Source organism: Trachemys scripta, chromosome 24 (assembly GCF_013100865.1).
Source record: "Trachemys scripta elegans isolate TJP31775 chromosome 24, CAS_Tse_1.0, whole genome shotgun sequence".
Taxonomy (NCBI): Eukaryota; Metazoa; Chordata; order Testudines; family Emydidae; genus Trachemys; species Trachemys scripta.
The window spans coordinates 11,880,417-11,900,728 of NC_048321.1; the positions used below are offsets into that span (position 1 = coordinate 11,880,417).

The 20,312-nt window shown below is 55.3% G+C and overlaps 2 protein-coding genes across 12 annotated transcripts in view; both read right to left on the reverse strand.

Annotated features, from left to right (window-relative positions):
• Positions 1–823: 823 nt before the first annotated feature.
• LOC117869632 (membrane-spanning 4-domains subfamily A member 4D-like) lies at positions 824–10,327 on the reverse strand. Of its 7 annotated transcripts, none has more exons than XM_034756618.1 (8): positions 10,162–10,316; positions 6,112–6,288; positions 5,182–5,340; positions 3,546–3,665; positions 2,675–2,731; positions 2,080–2,214; positions 1,707–1,826; positions 824–1,235 (listed from the first exon to the last, which is right to left on the reverse strand). In XM_034756618.1, exons 3-8 carry the CDS (start codon positions 5,326–5,328, stop codon positions 1,119–1,121), a joined length of 696 nt encoding a protein of 231 aa, XP_034612509.1. In that variant the 5' UTR covers positions 5,329–5,340; positions 6,112–6,288; positions 10,162–10,316; the 3' UTR covers positions 824–1,118. The 7 variants fall into 7 exon arrangements, with proteins under 7 accessions (XP_034612509.1, XP_034612508.1, XP_034612510.1 ...); XM_034756617.1 differs by having other exon boundaries at positions 5,182–5,337; positions 10,162–10,315; XM_034756619.1 differs by having other exon boundaries at positions 5,182–5,337; positions 6,112–6,326; positions 10,162–10,236.
• Positions 10,328–13,591: 3,264 nt separating this feature from the next.
• LOC117869686 (membrane-spanning 4-domains subfamily A member 4A-like) overlaps positions 13,592–20,312 on the reverse strand; it is an 8,047-nt gene continuing 1,326 nt past the window's right edge. For 2 of the 5 annotated variants that reach the window (XM_034756734.1, XM_034756733.1), the window contains exons 2-7: positions 19,702–19,885; positions 17,000–17,116; positions 16,233–16,289; positions 14,913–15,068; positions 14,351–14,513; positions 13,592–14,010 (exon numbers count right to left, since the gene is read on the reverse strand). In XM_034756734.1, coding sequence (XP_034612625.1) covers positions 13,784–14,010; positions 14,351–14,513; positions 14,913–15,068; positions 16,233–16,289; positions 17,000–17,116; positions 19,702–19,827 — 846 coding nt within the window. In that variant the 5' untranslated portion in view covers positions 19,828–19,885 and the 3' untranslated portion in view covers positions 13,592–13,783. The remainder of the gene's footprint in view (positions 14,011–14,350; positions 14,514–14,912; positions 15,069–16,232; positions 16,290–16,999; positions 17,117–19,701; positions 19,886–20,312) is intronic. The other 3 variants (XM_034756736.1, XM_034756735.1, XM_034756737.1) reach the window with 3 other exon arrangements.

The window sequence follows — 20,312 nt, forward strand, 5'->3', positions numbered from 1 at the left end:
TGCATCACGTACTGGTGCATGTCCACCTCAGCCCAGATCCATAGATGCTGACTCTTATTTTTCCCCGCGGGTAGTCCACTCCCTCTCCACCCGAGGCCCCGCCCCATTCCCCAAAGCATTGAGTCCCTTGTGGAGAATGAGACCAAACCTAAAAGCTTGATGCTAAATGAAGGCAGGGCAGGCTCCCAGATTTTGGAGCACAGACACAGGCCCAGAGGCGCCAGGCCTGGGGATACGGTCAAAGATCAGTGATGGTCATTGGGGTGAAAAGTTCCGAGGCTTCAGAGAATGGGCCCTGTGGCTCCTGGCTGGGCTCCCAGCTCAGCTGTCTCCTACCCCAGAGCCGGATGAGGCCAAGCGAGCTGGGGGGAGGGTGGGCTCGGGGACTGGGGTCCCGCAATCAGTAGGTGCTCTGGGAATCATCCTGCCAAGTTCTCTTGCGGAGGAGGTCCCAGGTCACTGAAGGGTGGGGGGAGCTGGGAGGGGCATGGGGAAGAACCATAGCGGGTTAGAGCAGGGAGGCTGGGAACCAGGATTCCAGGGTTCTATCCCCAGCTCTGGTCATTTCTTTCTCTTTCTGTTGCATGCTCTGTCTCTCTCCGACAGCCCCCACCAAAGCTGCTCTCACAGTCACCCCTGCCACCCAACCTCCTGCCGTGCTCCCCATCACGCTCCAGGCACTTCATCCTGGGCCCCAGCGCACACTGGCCCTGTTAGTGGGGGGCATCAGGGACAGTCCAGATAATCCCCCCAACAACCTGGGGCTGGGGCTTAGGATCAGGGGATCCCACTGAACGCAGGAGCAAAGGAAATCAGGGCTGGATGATTAGAGAAAAAGGTTTTATTGGAGACAGCCTGGACATGTTATAGAGTGTGGGACCTGGGGCTGAAATCCCATCCACAGGGATGGAACGGAAAGGGCCAGGAGACCGGCAGATCGATTGTGTGATGCTGTGGGTCAGGCATCTCTCTCACCATGGGCAGTGTGATCAGTGCATGGGGGTCAGCAGGCTCAGTGTCGGGAGTGAGGTGCTATGACCAGTTCCCACTCTGCTGCTTGGGTCTCCACGGTATGTAGGGAGCTGGTGATCCAAGCAGTAGCTGCCCTAGGGAGCAGCTCATGGGGTGGCGATGTCCGTGTAAGGGGGAGGAGTGCAGGCAACAGCGTCAGTGTGGGTGTTGGTGGCAGTAGTTGGATCACCTGGAGGCACCATGTTCTGGTAAATGACCACAGACTGCAGGAAAAGGTAAACCTATCAGGACAGGACTCAAGCGTGCCTCTCAGCCCAGCAACACCCCAGTGATGTGCTCCCAGTATAGAACCCTGGAGTCCTAGCTCCCAATCTCTCCCCCCATCCACACACACTTACTTTAGCCCACTAGACAGGGGGGGAAAATAGCTCAGTGGTTTCAGCATTGGCCTGCTAAACCCAGTGTTGTGAGTTCAATCCTTGAGGGGGCCATTTAGGGAACTGGGGTAAAAAAAAAACTGTCTGGGGATTTGTCCTGCTTTGAGCAGGGGGTTGGACTAGATGACCTCCTGAGGTCCCTTCCAACCCTGATATTTTCTTCTATGATTCCCACTCCCATCCCAAGATGGAAATTGAACCCAGGTGTCCTGGCTCCCACCACTCCTCCTGTAAGCCAATAGACACCCCTCCACCGTCCCTGTCATTAATACAGGCCCCATGGTGACGCATCATTACCACTTCGCTGTAGCTGTTCCGGCAGACGGCTTTGCACCCAAAGGCTGCAGTGGAGATGGAGACAACGAATTCCAGGAAGGTGAACAGGGACAGAACCGTGATGCAGGCCATGGTTACCTTCTGCCAACGGGAAACTGTTGAATTCCCTACAGGGCAAAGTCCCCATGTCCCATTCCCTTAACCTCACCCCTGAAGCCAGCCACGCCCCCATCCTGGGGCTGGATCAAAGCCAGCACCCTTGGAGGGGAAAGGCCCCTGCCAGCTGGGTAAGGCAGTCCCTCGGGTGGCCATGGGAGGCAGGTGGGTCCCCATGGGAGCAGGGGGATGGATGCGCTGACAGCCCTGCCCTCGTGCTGCAGTACCAAGTACTCACATAAGCCATGCATTCCTCCGGGTACCAGTTACACCTGTACTGATACCTGGATTCCATCAAGCTGACCAGGTACAGGATCATGGCACATCCGGCCAGCACCGAGCTGATGATGTTCATTCCCAGGCTGCCTTTCACCTGGATGGGAGACGGGGGTGGAGAGAGGCGTGCGCTGAGAGCCCAGCTGGACACACGTGGACAACATGGCACAGAGTCCAGCCCCACCCTGGCTGTGGGAAGAGCCCACACGATGACATCCCATTATTGTGATCATAATGTTCACTCCCATTGCTGCAGCAGGACAGCCTAATGGCCAAACCCTCGCTCAGATGGAACATTTAGGGGCTAAATCGCGAAGCTGGATTGAGGTACGGTTCAAATAATTCAACCACTTTGGAAAGAACGAGTGATTGTGGGTATAAGATAGATAGATAGATAGATAGATAGATAGATAGATAGATAGATAGATAGAGGGGTGTGTGGGATAGATAGATAGAGGGGGTGTACAGGGATGGATAGATAGATAGATAGATAGATAGATAGATAGATAGATAGATAGGAAGGAAGGAAGGAAGGAAACTGAGGCATCAGTTCGTACCAGTTGTATCTTGGGATTCTTTGCAGCCGCCACTGAGAGGGCCCCCGAGATGATGTACTGTGAGGGGAAGAGAGAAAGGGTTAGAAGCAGGGTTGTGCCTGTGTCTAGCGCTCACGGAGCACAGCGGGGTGGATAGGTGCTATGCATGCTGGGAAATACTAGACAAGGGTGAGCTTGGGAGAGGTAGTCCAGCAGGAGACAGGGTAAAGGCTGGTGGCCACATGGGAACCAATGTCTGTGCTGATCCACCCACAGCCTGACCCTGCACGTCTGTATAGTTCTCTCCGGCGCCCTGGCAAGCTGCCTGGTGGGATTAGAGCCCCACGTATTCTATTGTAGGGTCTGCTGCTAGCGCCACCTAGAGGTAAGGTTGCCCAACACATCCCATTATAAGACCCTACTTTCAGGTGCTGATAACTTTGCCAAGCATTAACTATTAGGGCTGAAATTTCCCATTCTCAGCCTGCTGCAGGCTCAATTTGGGGGATAAATTTCAGTCCAAATTGTTCAGCCATTGCTGAGAATGAGGCTGGGGAAAGTATGTTGTTTTGCCCATGGTAAAAATAATTCTTACAACCATTTCACTGAGAAGCTCTAGTGCCTGCATGCTTTGGAGCGGGGCCTGGAAACGTAGCGGGGGAGGTCACCCTAGGGACAAGGATGTGCCTTTTGCTGTTCCATAAAAAGTTCACTCAAATTTGGCCAAATTATAAGCATTTGAAAAATTTCCATTGGCACATGCTCCGTGGAGATGTGTTAGAATTTGGCAGCTAGATTCTCCAAAGGGTCTGTCTGCACTGAGCATGCTCCAATCCTTCCCTGCTCCTACATGTGACCCGATGGCAGAGGGCAGGGTGGGGTGGAGACTTACCAGCAACCCACTCCATATCGGGACGTGCACACTCAACGCCAATATCCAAAAATAGGAGTTGACCATAGCCATCACCATCCCGACAGCAAACTGCACAGCTCCAACTAGGATCTGGGTGATCTACCAGGAAGCGAAGCCAAGAATTTCATCACTGCACCCCAAGCTCGCTAGGGGTCACTTTCCCCTTGGTGCTCTTAACAGGTCCCTCTGTCTTGGGTATTTATCTGGTGCCCATCATCCAGAGCCATCCCTTGGGTACGGCAAATCGGAGCCCCGCGCAGGCGGGGAGGTGAGGCAGGAAGTGGGTGGACGAGCGGGGTGAGGAGGCGGATGGAGAGGCGAGCGGCAAGCTGGCGGGGGGGCGAGGAGGAGCCCCCCTACGAGAACCTCTCCCTTCCCCTAGCGCCTCCTGCCCACCGGTGGGCCCTGCCAATCTGCACCTATCGCTTACCATGTATCAGATGTTTTTTGCGGCATCAGGAGGTGCTGGGAGGAAGGGGAGAGGAGGGAGGGCGCAGCGTGCTTGTGGGAGGGGGCAGAACTGGGCTGGGAAGGAGCAGAGGCAGGGTGGGGCCTTGGGGGGAAGGGGTGGAGTGGGAGCGGAGCCTGGGTGCGGCCAGGGGGCAGCACCCCCCGGCAGATTAGAAATTTGGAACCGATGTCCCAGGCCCCACACCCCCCTAGGGACAGCCCTGCCATCGCCATAGCCTCTCATGGTCTCAGTATTTAATGCATTGATCGTCCCCATCCCCACTCCCCTGGGAGGCAGAAATGTGCTGTTATTGCTATTGTACAGGTAGGGAAACTGAGGCACGGAGCAAGATTGAGGGAGTTGCCCAAGGGCCACACCACGAGTTTATGGTAGGGAAGGGGAGGGGTAAGTAGGCCCCTGGGTCAGATCTGACACAGCAGGGAGAGTTGGGAAGGATACTGTGCTAGAAGTGCCCATGGAAAGGTCCCCATGGGTCTGATCCAGGTCAGCAGGGAGCGGACGGGTTACCAGGCTAGATGGGCCCGTGGGTCTGATCTAGGACATGAGGGAGGCAAATTTAATGTTTCTATGGGGTTTATCATCACAAAATTTTGGGAATTATAATCCCAGCAGAAGCCACAGTCCCTGTGAACCAGCCCATGGCTCCCACCAGGGAAGTCAGACATGCTGAAATACAGACAGGCTGGATGCAGGTGCTTGGCATGGGGGGCTCTGGGCTTGGAAAGCAACGGTCAGGGGGCACTGCCTGAGATCAGGGACAGCGATCCATGGGCTGGCAGGTACAGGAGGAATAGGCGCCCGCTGTCAGGGGATTACGCTGGCCCCAGCTGGCTGCCTTCTCTGCAAGAACTATGCTGGCGTTTCTGGGGTAACTGGGCCAGGTTCCTCCCTAGCACGACGCTCACGTCCGGGCAAACATGGGGGCAGCAAGAAAACAGGGCTGGGTCATGTAAACACCCACCCAGTGTATCCTAAGCACTGGAGAGAATCGTCCTCTGGAATTCCATCCCCCAGCATCTGGCCAATGGGACACCACCTTCAAACCACGACATCATCAGAACAAGCTCTCATTGGCTGATTGTCCCAGGTGGGTGGGGAAGCCTCCCGAAAGCAGTCATCCCTTTTAGTCCGCAGGATACTCACCCCGAGGGCCAGCGGCTCCCCCTTGTGGAACTTCTCCAGGGGCTGCAGTTTGGCCGGGATGGCAGCACTGGCCATGTGGGGCTGGGTGATGAACCTATTGACGATGGTGATGGGGCCGGCTGAGCCGGCTGTCACGGTGGTGGCCATAGCAGAATCCTGCTGAGATAACAGCTGGGCTTTCTTTGTGCCGGCAGGGCATTGGGGAGGTAAAAGACACCCCCCTACCCCAGGATAACAGATAACCCCTGCCCCCAGCTCATCTCCATCACCTCTTGCCCTATCTGGGGGATATACAGGTCAGGGTTTTCCTTGCAGTGCCCAATCACCCCCGTGTTAATATCACCTTAATTCACCCCTTTAATATCGCCATCACTTTCACCTGCAGCAGGGGGCGCTACTGAACCAAACATGGCTTCCATGGTCTGTGCCCCATGAACCTGCCCCTTCCTCCTACATGGCAGTGAAGCGATGGGATAGTTGTTCAATTGGCTGACACTGATATCCCATTTCTAAAAGCAGTTTCCCACCGCTCACCCCAGTATCCCACCACTGACACCAAGATCCTACTGCTAACACCAGTTTCTCACCATTCATACCAGTATCCCACTTCTCTGACACCAGTATCCCACCACTGACACCAGTATTAACACCAATGTCCCTCCTTTCACACCACTGACCCCAGTGTCCCACATATCAGATCTGTTTCACAGCTCTCAAACCAGTATCCCACAGCTAACCTCGGTATCCCACCACTGACCCCAATATCCCATGACTGACCCCAGTATCCCACCTTTCACAATAATTTCCCACCTCTCACAGCAGTATCTCCCCTCAAATACCAATATCCCACTGCTAACACTAATATCCCATGACTGATGCCAGTTTCCCATCATTCACACCATTTTCCCACCTCTCACACCAATATCTCACCTTGATCACCAATATCCCACTGCTAACACCAATATCCCCTGGCTAACACCGGTATCCCACCGCTCACACCGGTTTCCCACTGCTCACACCAGCATCACAGCAGATTTCCAGAGCCGTACAAACCAGCTTCTCAGTGAAGGAGGATTCAGTGAGGCGCAGTCTGGGAAGAGTCTCAATCTAATCAAAGTGTGGGGAAAATTCAAGGTCTTCTTTTTCTGCCAGGTGATGATCAGAAATGGGGTGATGACCCATTTATAACTCAGGTGGATGATTTCCCACCCACTCCACTTCTGCCCAGGTCATGTTATCATCACCCTCGCTCTACCCCTCCACATCGGCATCACTTCAGTGAGCAGCAGGGGACGCTGTGGAGTCCAGTATGTCTCCCAACTTCCCTCATGGCCCAGGTTGGGTTCCACTGGAAACCTCCATGGTGGTGAAGAACCTGCTGGGCTGGGTATAGAGAGGGTGTGAGAGGCAGGGCTGAGCTTGGTTCTGGCTGAACATGGAGTGTTGTGCCATTTTTCTTGCCTAGTAAAGAGCAAAGCCCCCGCGGAGGGGTCTCAAGAACTGAGCGGAGAGGAGCTAAAACAGAGCCAGAGAGATGCCCTGACTAGCAGCCCCACTTGGAGATGGAGTGGGCAGGAGATAGACCCCCAGTAGGTCGTGCTGCAGGGGGCTCAGTAGGGGGCCCCAGCAGAGATGGCTATGACAGGAAGGGGAGCTGGTCTGGAAAGGGGAGAGGACCTGGGAGTCAGGAGAGATGCACAGGCCAGGGGTGATACAGGATGTGTGAGGAGGTATCCCCCAAAACACTGTGGTTATTCATAGATTCATAGATTCATAGATTATAGGACTGGAAGGGACCTCAAGAGGTCATCGAGTCCAGTCCCCTGCCCGCATGGCAGGACCAAATACTGCCTAGACCATCCCTAATAGACATTTATCTAACCTACTCTTAAATATCTCCAGAGACGGAGATTCCACAACCTCCCTAGGCAATTTGTTCCAGTGTTTAACCACCCTGACAGTTAGGAACTTATAGCCAGAGCCAGAGCCCTGGTAAGGAGCCCAGATTCTGAGCCATTGAGCTTCCACAATGGACTAAGGTGTGTGTGGTTGTGTGTGTCTGTCTGTGGGTGAGACTGTCCATATGTGCACGTGACTCTCTGTGTGTCTGACTGTGTGGGGGGGGGGACTGTCCGTGTGTATGTGACTTTCTGTGTGTCTGACTGTCTGTGCATGTAGGGTTACCATATGTCCGTTTTTTCCCGGACATGTCCGGCTTTTCGGCAATCAAACCCCCGTCCGGGGGCAATTGCCAAAAAGCCGAACATGTCCGGGAAAAATACCGGCCGGGCACTTCCTTTCCCGCGGCTGCTCTGCTCCTCCCCTGACTCAGACTTCAGCTCTGTTTAAGAGCCAAGCTGCCCGAGCCAGCACTACCGGCTTCGGGCAGCCCCCGTGCCTCCGGACCCTGTGCCGCCAGAGCAGAGCAGCTGGAGCCCGGGAAGGGAAGTGCCCGGCTGGCAGCTGGGGTCCGGAGGCACGGGGGCTGCCCGAAGCCGGTAGCACTGGCTCAGGCAGCTTGGCTCTTAAACAGAGCTGAAGTCTGAGTCAGGGGAGGAGCAGAGCAGCNNGGGGCTAGGGCCCGTGGAGTATCCTCTTTTTTTATTTTTTAAATATGGTAACCCTAGTGCATGGGACTATCCATATGTGCACGTGACTCTCTGTGTATCTGACTGTGTGTGGGGGACTGTCCATGTGTTCATGTTGCATCTCTCTGGTTGCCAGCTTGATGTGTCTGTAAGTGTGCTTCAGTGGGTGTGTGCGAGAGAGGTTGTATGAATGTGTGTTTCTGTTGTGTATGTCTGTCTCTCTCTGAGTGTATTTGTGTGAACGTGCGTGTATATGTGAGTGTGGCGGGAATCATAGAATCATAGAATATCAGGGTTGGAAGGGACCTCAGGAGGTCATCTAGTCCAACCCCCTGCTCAAAGCAGGCCCAATCTCCAACTAAATCATCCCAGCCAGGGCTTTGTCAAGCCTGACCTTAAAAACCTCTAAGGAAGGAGATTCTACCACCTCCCTAGGTAACCCATTCCAGTGCTGGAAGTGTGACTGTGTGTTTGTGTCCATTGTTGTTGTGAGTCTCTGAGTGTGTATGTGTGTGTGTTTGGTATGGGCTGGGTTAAACCTCTATAATTTGGATTAAAACCCTGGTCAGGTTGACAGGTGTGAACTCACCCTCCCATTAACATAGCTGTAAACATAATCCCCAGTAAAGACAAAAAGTGCGTATCACACACACACACAGAGTTTTTGGGCTGAGTATTGTTTTGGGCAGGGCTGTGTGCGAGAATACCCAGACACTGAGCTCACACACAAGCGGTGTCTACGCTACAGCTGCACGGCTACAGCACTCTCGTGCAGACCAGGGGTGAACTGGAGCCGGTTCGCGGGAACTGGTTCTTAAATTTAGAAGCCGGTTTAGAACCGGCTGTTAAAGGGTTGGGCATGGTAAGGGGGTTGGGCCGGGGCTGGGAGGAGGGGTTGGATAAGGGACAAGGAGCGGTTGGAGGGGGCGGAGGTTCTGGGGGGGGGGGGGGGAGGGGGGGGGGAAGGGGAGGGGGTTGGGGCGGCCTGGCTTCCCCAGGCGGCAATTTAAAGGGCCTGGGGCTCCCAGCAGCGGCTGGAGCCCCAGGCGCTTTAAATTGCTGCCGGAGCCCCGCTGCTGGAGCCCTGGGGTAGCAGCGGCAGCCGGGGACTCCAGCAGCGGTTTTAAGGGCCCGAGGCGGTAGCAGCGGCCGAGCCCTGGGCCCTTTAAATTGCTGCCGGAGCCCGCGGCTGCCGCTGCTACCCCGGTGGGGGAGGGGGAGGGCACTTACCGGTACAGGGCTGGCCGGGGCTGGCTCTGACCCCCCATCCCCGCCCTTTCCGCCTGAGGCCCTGCCCCTTCCGGGGGCCAGAGCTGGCCCCAACCCAGCCCCATACCGGTAAGTCCCTATTTCTACTTTCACCCCTGGGGTCGGGGCAGTCAGGGGACAGGGAGCAGGGCGAGTTGGGTAGGGGGTGGTGCCAGGGGGGGCAGTTAGGGTGGGGGGTCTTGGGCTTGTACTCACCGGGCGGCACTTAATAACGGATTGGTGGCAGCACTTCGGCGGCGGGTCGTACACTCGCGCCGGCTCTTTGGCGGCACTGAAGGACCCGCCACCGAAGTGCTGCCGAAGACCCGGTAGGGAACCGGTTGTTAACAGTCTGGCAGCTCATCACTAGTGCAGACCCTTCCAACGTCATGTGGGGGGGGTTGTCCATCGCTGTATTGAATCCACCTCTGTGAGACGTGGTCGCTAGGTCGACGGGAGAATCCTAACATGGGCCTGGGGTCCACACAGGGGGTGAGGTCACTCAAACTCCAGAGCTCACGGCCTGGAATTTTCCACAGCCCGGAGCGCTGTAGCTAGGTCAGCCTAATGTTGAAGTGCAGAGCAAGCCAAGACCAGAGAGAGGCAAAGGCAAAGAGGCTAGAAAAGCCAAGTGGGTCCCTGTCTGCACAATGTGACCCTGGAAAAAGCTAGAGAGAGACCTTCCAGGGCTGGGGCTGGCTGTGGAGCCTTGGGCGGGGGGTTACAAGCTGAGCGACTGTCTGATTTGGGCGCAGAGACATGGAACGTCGTACGCTGCTTGCAAATAAACAAAACTGTGTCAAAGCCAATCCCTGGCTAGCCCCGATTTCTGCCTCCAGCTGGAGCGTCCCCCAAGCCCCCTACTTTGACAAGCCGCTGAGGTCAGAAGGGGCAACGTGTGTGTCTGTTTATGGGGTAGGTGAGTGCGTGTGTGAGCGTGAGTGTGTATCCGTGTGTGTGCTGTACGCAGGTCCCTCATGCCCCTGAACTCCCAGCTCCGTCTGCCCCGTCGCAGCAACATGGGGACAGAATCCCTGACCCCTCCACTAACCGACAGCCCCCACCCCAGCACCCCGCCACGCCCCCCGGAGAGACCCAGCCAGGGCAAATCCCCTTCCCCAATCCCATCCTGCCTCCGGCTCACCCTCCATCCGGCTCTGAAGCTGGCTCTCTCTCCGGCAGGAAAGAGCTGAGCTTGGACCCCGTCCCGTAAACAAGGGGCCCCTCCTGGGAAGCTCCAGAAACGATCGTCGCCTTGATTGGAGCCGAAGTAAGAATAAGGCCGGCCGGGGGCTGGACAGTGTCCCAGTTCCCCTGCGCCTCTTTGCCTGGTGCACGATGGTTCCTGTCAGGCTGCAGACAATACTCTGCTCAGCAGCGGGACTTCTCCAGACTAATCATTTCCTTCCCCCTGCCCAAAAGAAGGGTGAGCAGCGGAGGGCTGGAGGCACCGAGCTGTGGTGCAGGCTGAGCGTTGAGCTTCTATCCAGAGCTGACGGGAGGTTTTCCAGAGGGATGTTTTGCTGTTGGAAAGTGCAGATTTCTCAACCCCCAAATTCCCCGTGGGAATGTGCCGACCGCAAAGCAAAAAGGCGACAAAGCGGGACCCTGATGACAGCCCTTAAATGGGCCAGGGCTGTTCTAACGCGCTCAGCTATTCTCCTTGTTCAGCGAAGGATGAGAAGTGATGGTTAATCCCCAGCAGGTGAGAATGAAGGGTGGATTTTAGGTCCAACTTTCTAACTCGAAGGGGAGCTGAGTACTGGAACAGGTTAACAAGGGAATCTGCCCCATGGCAGGACCTCTGTGTGCCCCCATGTACCGGGTGCCCCCATTCTTTCCCCATGCCAGTGGCTCTAGTGTCCCTCACCATTTTTCCCTTCTGTTTTTCTAGTGCCCCCCAAGTGGACAGGGTTCTGCCCTGACAGTTTGGCGCTGATCAGATGCGGCGTTCAAACATGATCCTGTAACACCCACACAGATGGGCGGACAAAGACAAGCCACTGAGCGGCATGTCAGGCCTCACTTCACCAGACCTACTGACAATGGGAAGGGACCCAGGTGCTGCGGAGATGGGGGCCAGAGAAGCCCCTGCCATAGGTCGGGGCCCTGCACAGACACCCGAGGTCTCACAGAGGGGACGTGCAAGCTCGCCCAGCAGGCCAGCGGCAGCTCTGGGGGCAACCCCCAGCTCTCCTAGCCCCCATCCCTCACCGGGGGCAGCAGCAGGGGTCCAGCTGTCAGCCCAGCAGCGGGGCGCCAGCTCTCAGCCTGGCCAAGCTCTGGCTGTGAGCCCCATGCAGGCGATGTAAGTAACAGTGTCTACACAGTCACTGCGTCACCCTAGCTACACCCACCTAAGCGCTACGCCTCTCACAGAGGCGGCGTTACTGGGTCAGTGTAGCTGGCAACTCACATCGGCGGAGCCCTGCTGGAGTGTAGACGTGAACAGAGTTAAGGCGACGTCGACCTAACTCTGTAGTGTAGCCTAGCTCTCCGATCCGATCCTCTCTCTGCAATGGTCAAGGGAGGAGCTGATTAGACTCTCCTAAGGGTTTGTTGCTTTGTTCAGTGATTCTAAAAGTGTAGGACTGGAAGGGACCTCGATGCACCATCTGGTCCAGTCCCCTGCACTCATGGTAGGACTGTAACAGCCCAACCATGCCTGACGGGGGTTTGTCTAATTTGCTCTTTAAAACCTCCAATGCTGGGTTTTCCACAGCCTCCCTAGGCAATTGGATCCAGGGCTTAACCACCCTGAGAGTTAGGAAATTTTTCCAAATGTCCAACCTAAACCTCCCTTGCTGCAATTTAAGCCCATTGCTTCTTGTCCTGTCCTCGGAGGTGAACGAGGCTGCATCGCCCGATGCCCGGCTCCCCCGACCCGTCCCCACAGAGATGGACCCTGGCTCCTGGAGCCCCCGCTGCTCTGGAGAGACCTGCACAGCACGAGCTGTTCTCAACCTGGGGCAGGAAGCATGTGGGCCGGGAGCCTGGCCGGGGAGGAAGAGGAAGTAAGAAGGGTGGGGGATGTGGGGAGCCAAGGAACTGGCCCTAAGGTGTGACAGACACAGACCGGGGTCTGGCCCCTGAAGGGTTAATATTGAGCAATGATTTAGCAATGATTTAGCAATGACTCCCTCTGCCAGTAACTGTGACGATGAAGGAGGGCAGAGCTAGGGGGCACTGTGCTGCGGGGAGTGGGGCAGGGGACATCATGCTGCGGGGAGTAGGGCATCGTGCTGCGGGGGGGAGGGGGGGGGGCTCGGCACAGCTCCAGGGTCACAGTTACTGGCAGAGGAAGTCATTGCTAAACCATTGCTCAATATTAACCCTTCAGGACCCAGATCCCAGTCTGCCCCACCCGAGGGATAGTTCCTTGGCTCCCCCCATTCCCCAGGCCGGGCCCCAGGCCAGGCATTTCCCGCCCCAGGGAGAGAACAGTTTGTTCTCAACAGTCCCCTCCAGGGGCAGCCGGACTGGGGGGGAGGGGAAGATTTTCCCTGCAATTAACTTCTATCTCCTTCCCTCCTGCTCTAACCATTCAACCCCACTCCACTCCCAGAGCTGGAAGAGAACCCAGGAGTCCTGGCTCCCTTGCTCTAACCCCTAGAGCCCCCTCCACTCACACACTTTTTCAGAACCAGCACAGAGGAGTGTCACCATAATCCCCACCCCATCCTCGGATCCCCCTAACTCCTGTCCCCTACCACCCAGCCCCCTCCCCATAACCACCTCCACTCTAATCTCCGCTCCCCCGCTTCCAGCCCCTAATGTTCACTCCCTTCTCTGCCGGCCTTTGCACGTCTGAGTTCCTTTGAGCCCTTCCTGAGTTGCCGCTGTGCCCAAATCCCCCCTGCCCGCCTTTAACACAGGTACAGTTTAGCAACAGGTTTACTCCCCCACCCCCCGATTTCAGTCCGTGCCTGTATTGGAACTGCCAGCGCCTGGGGCTGGCTCAGGTTTCATGCCCATAACATGCTCCTTTAACCTCCACCAGCTCGGGGAGCTCGGCCCGGCTGGCAGCCCATCTGGGCGTGCTGGCTCCGCCGGCTCCGCATCATTCCCTGGGCACGTGCCTGGTAACCACACCCCCGTCACCAGGGGCAGGCTCTCAGGTGAACCCCGGGCTCAGCGTTGCTCCCTTGAGGGGCAGGTTGGTGCCACGTACTAGCCAGGATAAATGGCGAGCGACTGAGCCTGCTCAGGGCAGGAACCAACCCCTGGCTTGACCCCTGTCTGGGTGCAAAGAGAATGGGGAGAATCTGTTCACTTTAAGCAAAGCTGTTTTCTTGGGGGAGGGGTGCCTCTCGGGAACCCCTCACTCAAAATCCCCTGTAGCCCCAAGAGGAATGCCAGCTCTCAAGGCAATCCAAGTTCCCATGTGCATTTTAGAGCACGTAGCGCACTGCCTTTCTCTCAGCCCCGCGGGTCTGTGCCATGCCTGTTCTCAGGTGCCCACCCCAGGTCCAGCATTTTGGCAGCGTCTACAATACCAGGACCATGCCTGGGCTGCCCCTGTCCCTTTGCCAAGTCTAGGGACCCTGATGAATAAGAGAGGCAGAAACTGGGGCTGGTCGTTCGTATGAAACACGTTTATTGGGTGTGGGGAGATCAGGGGTGAATGCGCAGCAGAGAGGAATCAGATTCTGTCGGCAGCGGAGAAGAAAGAAAGAAAGAAGCTGTAATTTTCCACACTGTAGTCTCGCACTGTCTCTTTAAATCCGCAGCAGGAAGCTGTGACACCATTAGTGTAGATGGCACCATCAGGAGCGAGTCCCGGTTGTCACCATCCACGGTGCTGGCCCAGATGCTGCGCTGCCCCCTGGGGGCCACTGAAGGGCCGGCAGCAGCTCACAGTAGTTGGGGTCTGCCGGTGGCTGTCGTGGGGCACGGCTCAGGGGGTCTGGGTGTCCTGGTAAGGGGGTGGGGCTTTGGGGGGGTCGTTGGTGAGGGCAGCTGGGGGCCCCATGTTCTGATAAATCACCACGGACTGGAGGGAGAGACAGGAGGAGAGCATGAGGGGCAGCCCTAGGGCCAGCCACTCCCCTGCCCCCCACATTCCCCTGTAGCCCCTACTCCTCCCTCCTTCCCCCCACAAATTGTTCATGGAATAACTCCCCAGCTCCCTCCCTAGGGAAGTACGGGGGTTCGGGGGGTGGAGGGGTCCCACATCTGTCAACTGTTCTAGAAAGAGATGGGTTGGACAAATTTTTCACATACTCAGGGATAGAACCCAGGAGTCCTCAGCCCTGGCTTTAACCTCTAGACTCCACTCCCTTCTCTGAGCCTGGGATAGAACCAGGAGTCCTGGCTCCCAGTCCCCCACCCACCTCTAAACCCTAGACCCCGGTCCCCTCGCACAGAGGCTGTCACCGTGTCGCCGTAGCTGTCCCGGCAGAGTGTTTTGCACCCGAAGGCGGCACTGGAGATGGAGACGCAGAACTCCAGGATGGTGAAGACCAGGAGAATCGTGGCCACCCCAGACATGGTATCCTGGCCAGGGGAGATCCATGAGGGACTGACTGACAATACACACAGCGCCCCCTGCTGATCCACCCGCTCCCTGCAGCACGGCGCCCCCTGCTGATCCTCCCACTCCCCACAGCATGGCGCCCCCTGCTGAGCCCCCTGCCCCGCTCCCCACAGCACAGCGCCCCCTGCCCCGCTCCCTTCAGCATGGTGCCCGTTAGGGACCTCCCACCCTGCTCCCTGCAGCGCTGTGCCCTTCATTGAGCCCCTGCTCCCTCTCTGCAGCATGGCGCCCCCTAATGGCGTTCAGGGCATCAGTCCCAACTCCTGGGCCACGGCCTGATGAGCAGGGTCACAGATAGCACCAGTGCCCCCAGCTTCGCGGGGCAGAGCTGGGCAGGCCCAGGGGGTGGCTGGACTCACCGCAGGCACTCGGGAGGTTGGCGCGCAGGACTTGGACTCCTCGATCCACTGGCAGGTTCCGTGCGGGTAGTAGAAGATAAGCGAGAGCGAATAGAGGGCGATGCCCACTCCGGCCACTATGGCACTGAGGGTATTCATAGCCAGCATGGCTTTCACCTGGGAGAGGAGGCGTCAGAGACGGGGGGCTGGGAGGCCCAGCTATGTCGTCCACACACCCCACACCTCCCACCCCTGCATCCCCCCAGCCACTTGAATCCTGCACCCCTCCAGACGCCCTCGGCCTGTGCCCAGTCTCCACGGTACAGCAGGTCGGTGGAGATTGTAGTGTCTAGAGAGACAAGGCGGGTGGGGTCCCAGCGTCCGCTGGGGAAGGAGGCAAGAGCTCCAGAGCTCTTCTCCGGTTCCTTGTTACAATCGTCAGCCCAAAACGGGTGATTTTCAGCCATTCGCTGCAGTTTTCAGTGGCGACGTTTTGGGCTTTGGGGCGTGACTTATGAGGAGAGGCTGAGGGAACTGGGATTGTTTAGTCTCCAGAAGAGAAGAATGAGGAGGGATTTGATAGCAGCCTTCAACTACCTGAAGGGGGGTTCCAAAGAGGATGGAGCTCGGCTGTTCTCAGTGGTGGCAGATGACAGAACAAGAAGCAATGGTCTCAAGTTGCAGTGGGGGAGGTCCAGGTTGGATATTAGGAAACACTCTTTCACTAGGAGGGTGGTGAAGCACTGGAATGCGTTACCTAGGGGGGTGGTGGAGTCTCCTTCCTTGGAGGTTTTTAAGGCCCGGCTTGACAAAGCCCTGGCTGGGATGATTTAGTTGGGAATTGGTCCTGCTTTGAGCAGGGGGTTGGACTAGATGACCTCTTGAGGTCCCTTCCAACCCTGATATTCTATGATTCTATGATTCTATGAATTTTGAGTAGATATTTTTCATTTTCCCTGCACCTTTTACCAGCTTCCAGCTACAAATTTGCTCTTTTTTGGGCAAAATTGGGCAGCCAATTGGCCATTTTCAGCTGTTTGGGGTGCGCTGCTGTTTTTGTCTGAAAAAACTGGGATGGGGGGGAGATTTTTTTGGTGGCGGTTTCCCCCTGGAAATTCTTCCTTTCGTGACGGTTTTTGGGTTAAATGTTTCAATTTTCAGCCGTTTGGGCGGTTTTTGGATGGGAATTTTCAGTGTTGGGAAAAAAGTCAAAATTTTCCTTTGGAATTTGCAGTGAATTCCCCCCCAAATTTTTCATGTTTCATTTAACTCTCCTGGAGGGGAAACCCCAATATATTCCATCTGGCTCAAAAAACAGGGGACAAAAGCCTCGTTCCTTACCAGTGAGATCTTGGGGTTCTTGGCAGCCGTCACACAAATGAACCCCGAAAGGATGTACTGGGGGGAAAGCAGAGATGGCTCAAGGCTGCCGCCCACTCTTCGCCCAAGAGGTGAGACCATCCCAGTGCCCCCCACTCGCTTGGTGCCTCAGTTTCCCCTCCATGCATTAGGGATAATGGCACTCCCTCCCTCACAGGCAGGGTGAGGATCAATACACCGGGGAGGGTGGAGGGGGGAGGTTACACATTACTCAAGCTCATTACACATCCCAGAGGCTCCCTCCCCACCATGCCAAGGGCTTTATGTGCCCCCCACTTCCATGCCAGGGGGTTCTGGATCCCCCCATTCTTCCCTTTCCCCCCATGCCAGAGGCTCTGTATGCCCCACAGGGACTCAGTTGAAGATGGGGGAGGTGCTGCAGGGATAGGGGCAAAAGAAGCCCCTGTGATAGGTCGGGGCTTTGCACAGACACACAGCCAGTGGCCACCCCGAGGACTCACAGAGGGGACATGCAAGCTCGTCCAGCAGGCCAGCGGCAGGTTAGGGGGCAACCCCCAGCTCTCCTGGCCCCACGGCCAGTGCCCCAGTCACCACTCCACCACCCTTGGCAGTGCCAGGTGGGCTTCCAAAGACCATTGGCCATGCTCCAGCAAGCCGGGTTCAGGGCACGGGGATGGCTGGCTAAACTGCCCTACAGTGAGGATTCGGAGACGATGTCCTCCTTGTTTTCACACACACACCCTGAAGCCCCCACCACTAGGACTTACCAGGATCCCCGTCCAAAAGGGGGTCCCCACATGTATCGCTATTAGCTGATAGCCATTCGCCAGATTCAGGATGATGCCGAAAGCTACCTGCACAATGCCCATGAGTATCTGTGTGATCTGCAGAGACACCGTGGAGCATAACATGTTACTGGCCAGGAGCTGCATTCTGGGGAACTTACTATACGGTTACTCTGTCCCTACTACACAGTTACTCCGTCCCTACTACACGGTTACTCCATCCCTACCACACAGTGACACAGTCCCTACTACAAGGAGTCTCTGTATTTTCTAAATGGCTAGTCATTCATGAGAGGATAAAGCCTCTAGATGGATCCTCATAGACTTGTGTTCTATTCCCAACTCTGCCACTGGCCTGCTGGGTGACCTCTTGGGCTTGACAAAAGTGCCAAAGCTAGGTGCCTAACTCTCATTGACCTTCCATGAGCTGCAGGCACCTAACCTGTATAAGACTTGGTAAGTCCCACTTGCGCCTCTCTGCAACTTTGGCCACCTAAATACCTTTGTAAAGCTGGTTTCAGAGTAGCAGCCGTGTTAGTCTGTAGCCGCAAAAAGAACAGGAGTACTTGTGGCACCTTAGAGACTAACAAATTTATTAGAGCATAAGCTTTCGCGGACTACAGCCCGAAGAAGTTTATGCTCTAATAAATTTGTTAGTCTCTAAGGTGCCACAAGTACTCCTGTTCTTTTTGTAAAGCTGGGCCTCAGTCCCTACTATGTGGCTATTCAGTCCTTACTACTTGGTTACTCAGTCCTTACTACATGGTTAATCATTCTTTACTAGATGGCTTCTCAATCCTTACTACAATGTTACTTAGTCCTTTCTACATGAATGCTCTGTACTTACTACAAGGTTAATCACTCCCTACCAGATGAATACTCAGTCCTTCCTACATTGTTACTCAATTCTTACTACATCCTTACTCAGACCTTATTGCATAGATGTTCTGTGCTTACTACATGGTTATTCATTCCCTACTAGATGGTTACTTAGCCCTGTTCTACACTGGGGGGAGGGGATCAATCTAAGTTACACAACTTCCCATCTCCTAGAACTGGAAGGGACCTTGAAAGGTCATCAAGTCCAGCCCCCTGCCTTCATGAGCAGGACCAAGTACTGATTTTGCCCCTGATCCCTAAGTGGCCCCTTCAAGGATTGAATTCACAACCCTGAATTTAGCAGGTCAATGCTCAAACCACTGAGCTATCCCCTGCCCCCATGAATAACGTAGCTGAAGTCGACGTACTTAGATCGACTTACCTTGGTGTCTTCACCGCGGTGAGTCAACTGCTGCTGTTCCCCCATCGACTCTGACTGCGCCTCTTGCAGTGCAGGAGTACAGGAGTCGACAGGAGAGCACTCGGGGGTCGATTTATCATGTCTAGACTAGACGCGATAAATCGATCCCCACTGGATTGATCGCTGCTCCCCCTCCCCTCCCAATCCAGCAGGTTGTGAAGACATACCCTCAGTCCTTATTACATCAAGGAGTCTGGTGGCACCTTAAAGACTAACAGATTTATTTGGGCATAAGCTTTCGTGGGTAAAAAACCTCAAGAAGTGTTATATATGACTAAATACATCTGTTAGTCTTTAAGGTGCCACCGGACTCTTTGCTGTTTTTGTGGATACAGACTAACACGGCTATCCCCTGATCCTTATTACATGGTTATTCATTTCCTACTAGATGGCTATTCAGTCTTTACTACATTATTACTCAGTTCTTACTATATCCTTACTCACTCTTTATTGCATCGATGCTCTGTACTTACTACAGGGTTATTCATTCCATACTAGATGACTACTCCATCCTTATTACATAGTTATTCATTCCCTGCTAGATGGTCACTCAGTCTTTATTAAATTGTTACGTAGTTCTTACTACATTAGTACTCAATCCTTATTGCATAGGTGCTCTGTTCTTACTACATTGTTATTCATTCCCCACTAGATGGTTACTCAGTCCTTACTACAGGGTTATGAAGTTCTTTTTACAGTTATTTAGTACTTATACAATTAAACTACTGAATTAAGCATTTAGTAAATCTCTCTACCTAACTAATCAACTTAGATAAGCATCTACCTTTGTTTTTGTCTATATTTCCCATCACCTTAGTATGGAAGTAATGGATTAAAATAACGTAATTTCATCGTGCTCCCAAGTGGAACATTCCTAATGAAAACAGCTGGGAATTAGGACTTCTGGGTTCTAGCCCCAGCTCTGGGAGGGGAGTGGGGATCTAGTGGGTTACAACAGAGGAGCTAGGACTCCTGGCTTCTATTTCCAACTCATAGGGGAGGAGGGTGATCAGAGGGTCAGGTCTTATGCATCCTGACCCTGACTCGCTGTAAGTCTCCACTCAGGCACCCGCCTAGCTCTGTGCCTCAGTTTCCCTCTCTGTATTACAGAGGCAATCATCCCCAACCACATTTCTAAGGCACTTTGGGATCCTCAGTGCCACAGTACTATACCAAGGCCACACATGACAGCCTGTGGCCAAGGACAGGACCCCCTGCACCTAAAAGCCTGAGCATCTTCCATCCAAGCTAATCAGGCGACTACACCCAGCAAGGGCAGCAGCTGCCTCCTGTTAATAGCCCAGGCAGCAGAGGGAGCTGGAAAGGCTCATTGTGTCCCCCTGGGTCCCCTTCACAGGCCAGCCCCCGGCCGCACTAGACTCACGCCCAGAGCCAGCGGCTCCCCCTGGTAGAACTTCCGCAGAGGCCGCGGTGGGGCAGAGGAGTCTGACGAGTGGGGCTGGGGTATGATCTGCGTCAGCAGGACAACTCCGGAGGGCCCTGACTCCATCAGAGCAGCGGGTGCCTATTCCCGGCCTGGGCAGTGCGGACAGGAGCCGTCACAGCAACTAAGGGAGAGGAAAAAGAGAGGAAAAGAACAAAGAGTCTCACATTTAGGATGAGAACAACTGTGATTCAGGACTCCTGGGTTCTCTCCCTGGCTCTGGGAGGGGAGTGGGGTCTAGTGGTTAGAGGAGAAGGATACTGGGAGCCAGGACTCCTGGGTTCTCTCCCTGGCTCTGGGAGGGGGGTGGGGTCTAGTGGGTTAGAGCAGGGGCACTGGGAGCCAGGACTCCTGGGTTCTCTCCCTGTCTCTGAGAGGGAAGTGGGGGTTTATGGTTAGAGCGAGGGGAAGGGGTATGCACAGAGCCAGTTTTTCACAGGAAACCTTTCCCCTCCCATCTCTGCCCCCCCCCCCCCAGCGAGCGCCCCCCCCCCCCACGCCCTGCGCCCCAGCTATGATCAGCTGTACTTGCCCTGGGCTCCTTGCACACC